The 12,465-nt window shown below is 41.9% G+C and overlaps 1 protein-coding gene across 1 annotated transcript in view; it reads right to left on the reverse strand.

Annotated features, from left to right (window-relative positions):
- LOC139370665 (cadherin-22-like) overlaps positions 1 to 12,465 on the reverse strand; it is a 134,358-nt gene that overhangs the window by 77,538 nt on the left and 44,355 nt on the right. Inside the window, exons 4-6 of the mRNA XM_071110279.1 lie at positions 10,128 to 10,247; positions 5,492 to 5,659; positions 2,690 to 2,877 (exon numbers count right to left, since the gene is read on the reverse strand). Coding sequence (XP_070966380.1) covers positions 2,690 to 2,877; positions 5,492 to 5,659; positions 10,128 to 10,247 — 476 coding nt within the window. The remainder of the gene's footprint in view (positions 1 to 2,689; positions 2,878 to 5,491; positions 5,660 to 10,127; positions 10,248 to 12,465) is intronic.

Genomic DNA, 12,465 nt, shown 5'->3' on the forward strand with positions numbered 1-12,465 from the left:
TTGATTGAATATGTCCGTAAACACACCGGCCAGCTGGTCTGCGCATGCTCTGAGGGCGCGGCTGGGGATGCCGTCTGGGCCTGCAGCCTTGCGAGGGTTAACACGTTTAAATGTCTTACTCACCTCGGCTGCAGTGAAGGAGAGACCGCATGTTTTCGTTGCAGGCCGTGTCGGTGGCACTGTATTGTCCTCAAAGCGGGCAAAAAAGTTATTTAGTCTGGCTGGGAGCAGGACATCCTGGTCCGTGACTGGGCTGGATTTCTTCCTGTAGTCCGTGATTGACTGTAGACCCTGCCACATGCCTCTTGTGTCTGAGCCGTTGAATTGAGATTCTACTTTGTCTCTGTACTGACGCTTAGCTTGTTTGATAGCCTTGCGGAGGGAATAGCTGCACTGTTTGTATTCGGTCATGTTACCAGACACCTTGCCCTGATTAAAAGCAGTGGTTCGCGCTTTCAGTTTCACGCGAATGCTGCCATCAATCCACGGTTTCTGGTTAGGGAATGTTTTAATCGTTGCTATGGGAACGACATCTTCAACGCACGTTCTAATGAACTCGCACACCGAATCAGCGTATTCGTCAATGTTGTTGTCTGACGCAATACGAAACATGTCCCAGTCCACGTGATGGAAGCAGTCTTGGAGTGTGGAGTCAGCTTGGTCGGACCAGCGTTGGACAGACCTCAGCGTGGGAGCCTCTTGTTTTAGTTTCTGTCTGTAGGCAGGGATCAACAAAATGGAGTCGTGGTCAGCTTTTCCGAAAGGGGGGCGGGGCAGGGCCTTATATGCGTCGCGGAAGTTAGAGTAACAATGATCCAAGGTCTTTCCACCCCTGGTTGCGCAATCGATATGCTGATAAAATTTAGGGAGTCTTGTTTTCAGATTAGCCTTGTTAAAATCCCCAGCTACAATGAATGCAGCCTCCGGATAAATGGTTTCCATTTTGCAAAGAGTCAAATAAAGTTCATTCAGAGCCATCGATGTGTCTGCTTGGGGGGGGATATATACGGCTGTGATTATAATCGAAGAGAATTCTCTTGGTAGATAATGCGGTCTACATTTGATTGTGAGGAATTCTAAATCAGGTGAACAGAAGGATTTGAGTTCCTGTATGTTTCTTTCATCACACCATGTCACGTTAGTCATAAGGCATACGCCCCCGCCCCTCTTCTTACCAGAAAGATGTTTGTTTCTGTCTGCGCGATGCGTGGAGAAACCCGTTGGCTGCACCGCCTCGGATAGCGTCTCTCCAGTGAGCCACGTTTCCGTGAAGCAAAGAACGTTACAGTCTCTGATGTCCCTCTGGAATGCTACCCTTGCTCGGATTTCATCAACCTTGTTGACTGAACATTGGCAAGAAGAATGCTAGGGAGTGGTGCACGGTGTGCCCGTCTCCGGAGTCTGACCAGAGGACCGCCTCGTTTCCCTCTTTTTCGGAGTCGTTTTTTTGGGTCGCTGCATGGGATCCACTCCGTTGTCCTGTTTGTAAGGCAGAACACAGGATCCGCGTCGCGAAAAACATATTCTTGGTCGTACTGATGGTGAGTTGACGCTGATCTTATATTCAGTAGTTCTTCTCGACTGTATGTAATGAAACCTAAAATGACCTGGGGTACTAATGTAAGAAATAACACGTAAAAAAACTAAAAACTGCATAGTTTCCTAGGAACGCGAAGCGAGGCGGCCATCTCTGTCGGCGCCGGAAGTAATAGTGCCGCTTGCTTGGTGGTGCCCCTTGCTTAGTGGTGTTGCAGACTCTGGGGCCTTTCAGAACAGGTGTATATATACTGAGATCATGTGACAGATCATGTGATACTTTGATTTAATACATGTTGACTTTATTTAACTAATGATGTGACTTCTGAAGGTAATTGGTTGCACCAGATCTTATTTAGGGGCTTCATTGCAAAGGGGGTGAATACAAACGCACCACTTTTCCGTTTTTGAAACAAGTCATTGTTTTAATTTAACTTCACCAATTTGGACTATTTTGTGTATGTCCATTACATGAAATCCAAATAAAAATGTATTTAAATTATAGGTTGTAAAGCAGCAAAATAGGAAAAACGCCAAGGGGGTGAATAATTTTGCAAGGCACTGTGGTTTGCCAGGTGAATGGTTGTCAAATGTCTCTGGTATATGAAATCTTTACCTTTCAAGCAATCAGTTAAGATTAATGACAATATATGACAATGTTCTGATGTGAAAGAATGTAATGATTTCCTTCCCACACAGTCAATTAACAGATTGGTTCAACTTAATTAAGATTAGATAGAATCAAGACAATCAGGAATTAGAAGGATCATTCTGCAATTAACACTTGTAATTGCTGTGACGATAGACTGAACTTCTATATGCTTTACAAAATGTAACACAGAAATATCACATTACTGGCACATTCTTTGTTACAGAAAGTAGAACGTTTTGTACTATAAGCTTTTGCTTCATGTAGGCACAGATCTTAGATCACTGTTTAGGGGCAACTGTATCCTACTCTAACCTTGTGTAGAAGTTACCCGTAGACACAGATCTAGGATCAGCACAAAACTGATGTTAGATCATTGTTTAGGGGCAACTTTATCCTACACTAACCCTGTGTAAAAGTTACCCGTAGACATAGGATTTGATTTGATTCGGATCCTAAATCTAACTATAACCATTAGGTGGTAAAGCTTTATTTTACTCCCACCTTTTTGATGGTGATGATGGCCTCTTGCGTGTCACTGTCGGTGGTGACTTTGAAGAGTTCCCCGCCCTCCTCATCTTTGATCAGGTAGCTCATGTCTGTGTTCTCCCCCATGTCTGCGTCGGTGGCGATCACCCTCCCCACCGGCGTCCCCACGGCTGCCCCCTCAGACATTGAAAACTGGTACATCTCTGAAGAAGAGGAGTGGGGAGGTGGAGAAGGTGGAGGGAGACATTTGTGTAAGAAGAGGAGAGAAGGTGGAGGAGGTGAAGATTAGGGGAAGCATGAGGAGAAGGAGGAAGATAATATTTGGGAAGGAGAGTAAGAGGAAGAAGAGAAGTAGATGATGAAGACGGTTGGTAGGTGGAGGAAGAAAGACAGATGCCTTCAATACATAAGCCCACAATTTACTCTATGTATGAGCACTTCCATAATCAGCAAAAAGAGAATTCACCCAGGATCTTTATTCTGTAGAGACAACAACCTAGTGACTCATGCATCCATCCACCCCCAGTGTTTGACCCATAATCCCATTGGTACTCACGATTCAATGCCCTATGTGCTATATCTTTAACTAAAGCCTAAAGGAATGTGTGTGTCCACAGGCGTGAAGGAACCTAAAGTAACTGCACTGCCTAAAAATAGTAAAGCACCCTTTTGCTGGCTCTAACTGCCTCCCAATCAGTTTGCTGCCTGTTCTTAATGAACCAATGGTGAAGATTGTGTTTGACCAAATATAATGCTATTTTTCTGAGAACAAGTTAAAGTAGGGATATAGGCGTCCTGTCAACAGGGCAGTTTTAAATCATGCAGTGCCGTGTGTCACAAAATCGCAGATTTTAGAGAAACAACAAATATCGGTACATATAAGTGTCTTATATCGGCTGAAAGCTTACATTCTTGTTAATTTAACTTCGCTGTATTTCCACGCGTTCAATTTGTGATTGAACCCCAGGCTGTAGTGACCCCATAACACTGCGGTGCAGTGCCTTAGATTACTGTGCCACCCGAGAGGCCATAATCCTGTGCTTTTCTAATAAAACTATGTATCCTCTTACCCCCATACAGTATTTTGAAATGGCTAAGAAGTTATAGAGCAGAAAAAAATCATATAGGCGACAGCCAAGAGATGGACTAAATCAGCTTATGTGAGATGAAGAGACTAGAGTGTCATGACTGGAAGAGAAGAAATCAAGTACAACACACTTAAACTCAAGACAGTTATCTGATACAAGTAATGTTGGTCATCTCATAAGAATGGGAAATGAGGAAAAACACTCACTGCTACTATTCACCAGGGTTGGGATCAATTCCAATTAAATTAGATATTCCAATTCAAATCTTGATTTCACTCATGAAGTGGAGAAATAAATGTGAATTTCAACAATCTTCAAATTATGGAATTGGAATTAGACTGTTTGAATTTTTGACATTGAATTGTAATCATAAAACCTTAAATCTTTGGAATTGAATTGGAATTCAATATTTGTACATTTCCCAATTAGTGTAATTGGTATAGCAAATGTACTGAAGGATTTGTTTTAAATCATTTCAAAATATATTTCTATGTGTTCAGTATAGCTAGGCTGTCTGAACAGTGACATATGGCGGCCATATTATTATTATTTGACCCTGCTGGTCATCTATGAACATTTGCACATCTTGGCCATGTTCTGTTATAACCTCCACCCGGCACAGCCAGAAGAGGTCACCCCTCATAGCCTGGTTCCTCTCTAGGTTTCTTCCTAGGTTCTGGCCTTTCTAGGGAGTTTTTCCTAGCCACCGTGCTTCTACACCTGCATTGCTTGCTGTTTGGGTTTTTAGGCTGGGTTTCTGTACAGCACTTTGAGATATCAGCTGATGTAAGAAGTCTTTATAAATACATTTGATTTGATTAACAGACCATGTGCTGGTATTGTGCATGTGGTTTACAAGATAACTACACTTTTAGTTCCACGAAGACGTCAAGAATACACTAGAAAAGGTTCTTAACGTTTCTGCATCATGTACTAGTGTCATAGGTAGGATTTTGTTTCACCAGGAAACACATGTTGAAGACATCCTCATCCTTTTACTGAGGACCAATGTGAAATGTACAATACATATTTATATGTCCGTTGTGAAATAGAATTTGTCTATTTTTTTGCTGTTGTATAGTACTGCTTTGGTTCAAGTTTGTTCACTTGAGTTTCATTTATACAAGACACTGAGAAATAAAAAAGAAAAGTATCAGAATTCTAAATTACAGGAAAATGTTGCAGCATTTTATTTTCCAAGGCCCTGTTTAAATTCTTTAGACAGACATCTTCCTTCCTTATTTCCATAAGCTTAGCAGATATCTATAAGTGATTGGATAAGCTTAAGCAAGGTCAGCAACCTATTAATTTCACCAGGTCAGATCTGTTAGTACTTCAAGAAAGGTATGAAGGAAGGATGCATTTCTGAAGTATTCAAACAGGACCCTCTATATTGATAACCGGGTTCCATTACGACCTTTCTCCAGCTGATACATTACGAATGTCAACAGCATAAATCCATACCACTGGAATAAAAAAATCGTTAATCAGCTCTATTGATTCTGTGCCTTATCATATGCAGACATATGGAAACTCCCAAAACCACTTTCATCAGTTAATTGCTTAACCCTTCTAAGCCAAGTGTTAGACCTGTGGATAAATATAAGTGAAATTATTTTCTCCAAGTGCTTCTGGACACTCCATGTAGACTGATACTTATATTACTGATGGGTGTAAGTGCACTGCAAGCATATATCTCGTCCCGCCTCTTAATAAGAGAGTGACTCACTCTGCGGAAAGCGTGGTGGGTTGTCATTAACATCTGTGATAACTATGGTCACTGTGGTGGAGCCGGAGAGACCGCCCATTTGGCCTGCCATGTCAGTTGCCTTGACGACCAGCTCGTAGCGATCCTGCTTCTCCCGGTCCAGATCTGCCACGGCCGTCCGAATCAGTCCTGATATGAGAGAAAGAGGGTGGGGGGGGGGTGTATGGAGGGATGGAGGGAGAGAGAGACGCCGAAAGGGAAAGGTCACGTTAGCGCTTAGCTCTCAGATGTGATAGCCTGCTAAATCTTCTCTAGTAGCGAATATCAACTTCAGTTAAGCACTCTATTAGAGGCACAAGTGCGGCACATTCCATTTCACCCTCTCAGCTCGTCTTGATAGAGTAGATTGTGTCACATCTGTGCCTCCATGCTTATATCATTACGGCTGAGCTGTATTAAAATGAATAATATATAGGGGCCAGAATGAAGGCACACACCACTGAAGAATGTTCCGGCGAAAAATCCAGTGCTCGTCTTTCACTGGCAATCTAGGAGGAGTGGATTTAAGATAGAAAACCAAGACAATCTTATGACTTCTCTTCATGTGATGTGAGTGAGCATTTTGTGAAGTTCCGACGCTTTAACAATAACATAAATATACTCTACCGTTCAAAAGTTTGGGGTCACTTTAGAAATGTCCTTGTTTTTGAAAGAAAAGCATGTTTTTTGCTTTTCAAATTGATCAGAAATACTGTTTAGGCATTGTTAATGTTGTAAAGGACTATTGTAGCTAGAAACTGCATTTTTTTAAATGGAATATCTACATAGGCGTAGAGAGGCCCATTATCAGCAGCTATCACTCCTGTGTTCCAATGACACGTTGTGTTATCTAATCCAAGTTTATCATTTTAAAAGCTCTTTTGCAATTATGTTAGCACAGCTGAAAACTGTCGTGCTGATTAAAGAAGCAATAAAACTGGCCTTCTTTAGAATAGTTGAGTATCTGGAGCATCAGTATTTGTTGGTTCGATTACAGGCTCAAAATGGCCAGAAACAAATAACTTTCTTCTGAAACTCAATAGTCTATTCTTGTTCTGAAAAAGGAAGGCTATTCCATGCAAGAAATTGCCAATAAACTGAAGATCTCATACAACGCTGTTTACTACTCCCTTCACAGAACAGCGCAAATTGGCTCTAACCAGAATAAAAAGAGGAGTGGGAGGCCCCGGTGCACAACTGAGCAAGAGGACAAGTACATTAGAGTGTCTAGTTTGAGAGACAGACACCTCACAAGTCCTCAATTGGCAGCTTCATTAATTAGTACCCGCAAAACACCAGTCTCAACGTCAACAGTGATGAGGTGACTCCGGGAAAAAGCCATATATCAGAATGGCCTAAGAGTATTTCAAAACAGAAAAAGGAAATTCTAAATCAGAGAAGGTTGTGAATTTCTCCTCCTTTCAGTGCAATTTCCATCTGTATATATTTTCATACCGATCCCAGACTCACTGAACGAGATGATAATGTAAAGAGTCAACTTTCTGGTCAAATAGTGGGAGCTGTGTGCTGCTGACTAATGCAATTATATTCCCTGGTGGGATATCTGCATCAAATTCCATTGTTGCATTGCCCAGGTTGATGGCATCTCTCCCAGTGCCTTGCATTGTGCTTGTCTGCTAGACACACAACTTAGAGATTCCACTCACATTCAACATCAAGTAGCTGCAGGCAATGTTTGTATGTCAGCATAGTCAAATTCAGTTGCGGGATATAGAGGCACATAATACTGCTTTCAAGAACCAAGGGCATGGGAGACATCATAAATTCAGCTTTTTGCATCAGCTCTTTCTTAGTAAGATCTCATTCAACTCTATCAAATGTTCCTTGACTGCTAATGTTTGTAACATACTTGAAATTTCATTCCTAAAAAAATATTGCACATCAGTTGTCAATGACTGAGCCCTGTGTGTTTGACTGTTAGTCGCTCTGTATAAGAGTGTCTGCAAATTTACCAAAATGTAAATGTATTTTTATGACAGGGTAGTGAGATCAGAGCTCCAAGAAGTTGTTATATCTCTAGAAATGTATGGAATATAATTAAGTAGAATCCTTAGGCTTTTATCCTGAGAAGTAACTCAAACTTGAACTTCAATACCAAATACCATAGTGAAGTTAAAATACATTCAAATGACATACCATTCCTTTAAAAAACCCTCAAATGTAAGTCATTGTTCATGGATCCAGAAAGATGGTTAAGGATTAACACTTTTGAGTGACCGCGACAAAATTTATGAGGTGAAATTCTCAGCTGTTCTGTTCTTTTACCTGCACCTACACTACATGACCAAACGTATGTGGACACCTGCTCATCGAACATCTCATTCCAAAGTCATGAACATTAATATGTAGTTGGTCCTCCATTTGCTGCTATAACAGCCTCCACTCTTCTGGGCAGTCTTTCCACTAGATGTTGGAATATTACTGCGGGAACTTGCTTCCATGCAGTCACAATTAGTAAGGTTGTGCACTGAGGTTGGGCGATTAGGCATGGCTCGCAGTCGGCGTTCCAATTCATCCCAAAGGTGTTTGATGGGGTTTGAGGTCAGGGCTCTGTCCAGGCCATTCAAGTTCTTCTACACCAATCTTGACAAACCATTTCTGTATGGACCTCACTTTGTGCACGGTGGCATTGTCATGCTGAAACAGGAAAGGGCCTTCCCCAAACTGTTGCCACAAAGTTGGAAGCCCAGAATCATCTAGAATATTATTGTATACTGTAGCGTTAATATTTCCCTCTTCCGGAACTAAAGGGCCTAGCCCGAACCATGAAAAACAGCCCCAGATCATTATTCGTCCTCCACCAAACAGTTGGCACAATGCCTTCTGGCAGGTAGTATTCTCCTGGCATCTGCAAAAACCAGATTCGTCCTTCGGACTGCCAGATGGTGAAGCGTTCATCACTCCAGAGAACTCATTTCCACTGCTCCAGAGTCCAATGGCTGCAAGCTTTACACCACTCCAGCTGACACTTGGCATTGCGCACGGTGATCTTAGGCTTGTGTTTAGCTGCATGGAAATTTCATGAAGCTTCCGAAGAACAGCTATTGTGCTGACGTTGCTTCTAGAGGCAGTTTGGAACTCGGTAGTTAGTGTTGCAACCGAGGAAAGACGATATTTAGAAACTTCGCGCTTCAGCACTCGGCTGTCCTGTTCACTGAGCTTGTGTGGCCTACCACTTCGCGACTGAGCTGTTGTCACTCCTAGAGGTTTCCATTTCACAATAACAGCACTTACAGTTGACTGGGGCAGCTCTAGCAGGTCATACATTTTAACTGACTTGTTGGAAAGGTGGCATCCTATGACGGTACCACTTTTAAAGTCACTGAGCTTTTCAGTAAGGCCATTCTACTGTGAATGTTTGACTATGGAGATTGGATGGTGGCGGGCATGATTTTATACACATATCAGCAACGGGTGTGGCTGAAATAGCCGAATCCACTAATTTGAAGAGGTGTCCACTTACTTACAAATACATAGTGTATTTGAACTGATTGTGAATAAAAAATGATCTATGAGTCTGAGGCAGGGCCATTCATAAAAATGCATAAAAATGATCCAACGCCGCTGAGGCAAGACCATTCATCATCTAGGCACAACCGAATCAAAGTGGGAAGACCAAAAAAGGAATCATTGAAAGTAGGGGGTACATTTGCAGACAACACAAACCTTGGGATATGCATGAGAGACCACAGTTCATGCCCATGTACCTCAGACAAAGAGGGAATTCACCCAAATGTGCTGACTGGTAGATACAATCAGTTTTCTCAACAGACTGTAATATAACACTTCAGAGATGTAATGATAACTATTTCATTTCAATACCTATTCTTAGATTTTGAGAAGTATAAGTATACAATTTGAGGTATGAGACAAGAAATACATAAACTCACTATTTGCTGATTCATTATTATTTCCTTGGATAAAGTATCCAGGACCTCTGTACCAGGTGGTGTCAGAGGAAGGCCCTAAAACTTGTCAAAGACTCCAGTCACCCAAGTCATAGACTGTTCTCTCTGCTACCGCACGGCAAGCGGTACCAAAGCGCCAAGTCTGGGACCAAAAGGCTCCTTAACAGTTTCTACCCCCAAGCCATAAGACTGCTGAATAGTTCCTGTAATCAAATGGCTACCCGGACTACTTGCATTGACCCCCTTATTTAATTATTATTTATTCTCTATTGCACAGGCTGGATGTACACTCACTGGACTCTAACCTCACACTCACACATACTACACTGACACTCCAACACACACACACACACACACACACACTCCTTCACACTCTTCACATACGCTGCTGCTACTCTTTGTACCCCTACCAAAATGTATATATTACCTCAATTACCTCGACTAACCCCTGTATATTGATTCGGTACCCCTTATATTTAGACTTGTTATTGTTATTTATTGTGTTACTATGTTTCCTTTAGTTTATTGAGCACATTTTTCTTACTTACTTTTAAAAAATCTGCGTTGTCGTGTAGTAAGCATTTCACGGTAAGGTGTCACGAATACAATTTCATTTGTAATTTGTAAAACTACAAGTCTGTGAGTCTGCCCTTACCCTTACCCATCTGTGAGTCTGCCCTTACTCTTACCTGTCTGTCTGTCCACTGTGAAGAACCTCTCTCCGTCCAGCACGCTGTACACAACCCTGGCACTGCTCCCGTATGTAGGATCATCTGCATCCGACGCAGTGACCTTCATCACCGATGTTCCTGCAGGAGAATTACATGTCAGAACAGCATAATAACACAAGGCTTCAGGACGGCCAGGTGAGCCCTCCACTCATACAAACAGATAGTGAATCAGTGAGGAAGAGGAACCACGAGACAGAGAGAGTGGGGAGGCTGGAAAGGCTGTGGAGCCATTTCAGTTCCTCAAAATAATATATGTGTTATTTCAGGACACCTCCCCTTCGTGACCAAGTGTTCTTCCCTTCATAGGACAACAAGCTGTGTCTTTCGAGATGAAAGAGAACATTAAGACATTTAACAACTCTATTTTCAAAGACTGATGAAAGAACGTGATAAATTGAAGAAACATTTAACAGTGATTACAACCACATATGGACATGAATAGTTTCCATGATGACTTTAAAATTGTGATTTATTGGGGAACACAGTTGTTTCATTGAAGCATAATTGTCGCTCTGTTCCAAGTCAATTGTGTGTGTAGCCACAGGCCTCTGGCACTACAATGCAAAGGCCATATTTACATTTCGTCACACATTTTAGCCAAAGCAAAGCCCTAAGCACATAAAGCTTAATGAGCCTGAGTCCTGTGGGGAAAGGAAGCTAAACTTGCCTTTTAGCTTGTTAGCCATTTCTCTGTGGAGAAACACCTTGAATGGCAGCAATGGCCCCTCAAGGAAAGAGAGTCGGCCTCCATCCCAGGCCAAGATATAGGTAATTACTGACAGCTGGTGTTGTCCACAAAAGGTCACAGCTGTAGTCTTTCCCAGAGCCCTGTCATGCTACTGTCCAGTCGCATAATGACCGTATGATAATGATGCTAATTAGCAGGATGTGTCAGCGCTCTGTTTGTTTCCTGTCATGGTGGTGTAAGGAAAAGGACAGTGGATTATCATTAAAAGCCACCCAGCCATTACCACAGGTTTTTTTTTTCGTTTCTCTCGCTAGCAGGGCCGCAAAGTTTCTCCACAGTGACTTGCGCCAGCTATTAGCAAAGCTAGCTAAAGTAAATGTTCTCTGCAATGGTACGGAACTAAAGCCTGGGAATTCTGTGATGTGCTTGAACTTTAAGCTAGCGTCCTATTATTGCACTGCTAAATCCTTGTGATCAGTGTAGCTCTTTAAATTGAACCTAATTCCCGCTTAGAGTTCATATTTCAACTCCCTTTGGATTATTCAATGGCTGGATCTATTGATGCTGTTCGAATGAGGTCTTTAAGCGTGTACTGTGTTGTATGCTACCATCATTATCACTGCTACGAACAGTCTTGATCTCCTTACAGCGAAACATAATGTAAGCTCGGGAGATCAGGGGGGTTGGTACGGGGCTAAAAGTAGATACCCTGCCTATCCTCAAATATCAGGTTTTCTGTCATTGTCTGGCTGGTATCAATTTGAAACTGTCCTTATCGCCTTAGAAACAGAAGGCATTACAGCAGATAACTTTTTTTGCATTGCTGGAAATAGGGGGGTAGTCCATTTTTGCATACCTGGTTGTGCACTGGTAAAGCAGAGCAGCCATTCCCTTTCATGGGATTACTTTCTTATCTTAATTTTCCCCAGGTAATAATCAGCGTGACGCTCAGCTGTTTCGGGGCTGCCTGGGTGCGAGGCGGCTGGAAGAACTATATAAATGCAAATGCTACGTTATTGTGTATATATTAAAAAAAAGGTGAAGTAGGAGTAAGTCTGCAGCAGCTAGAGTCGTTACTAATGCCTTGGCTGGCCTCAGCTCTCACAAGCAGAAGCAGCTAAGGCATTAGTTATCGGCTGTGGGGTTTGTCAGTCTTAAGCAGATTCCACTTTGTGACAGCCTCAAGAGAATTTCAATAAAAGTTATTGACTAACCCAATAGGTAAACAACAAAATGTTACAGTAATGAGAAAAGTATTTTAATGAAGAAAGCGCCCATTATTCATTATCTAAAGATTCGTTTTGCCCGCTCTCTAAATAGAAGCGGATGAGTAAATTGCTTTGAGATGAGACGGAAGGTAGTGCAGTAATTTATTTCCTTTTTTTTAACAGCGTAATGGCAGATATACACTAAGTGCACATATTTTTTTTTAACAAGCATGTTTACCTGTTTGTTTGTGGATCTTTCTCGTATTCAGCCGAGTTTCACATTGAATGTTTTCAATCTCTGGCTACTGTTTGTTTGGAAAGACCTATTAGCTATTAGCGTGTCCTGGCCATTAATGTTGCATATACTATAGAACCTCATATCACTGCTCCACCAGAATGA

Source organism: Oncorhynchus clarkii, chromosome 17 (assembly GCF_045791955.1).
Source record: "Oncorhynchus clarkii lewisi isolate Uvic-CL-2024 chromosome 17, UVic_Ocla_1.0, whole genome shotgun sequence".
Lineage (NCBI taxonomy): Eukaryota > Metazoa > Chordata > Actinopteri > Salmoniformes > Salmonidae > Oncorhynchus > Oncorhynchus clarkii.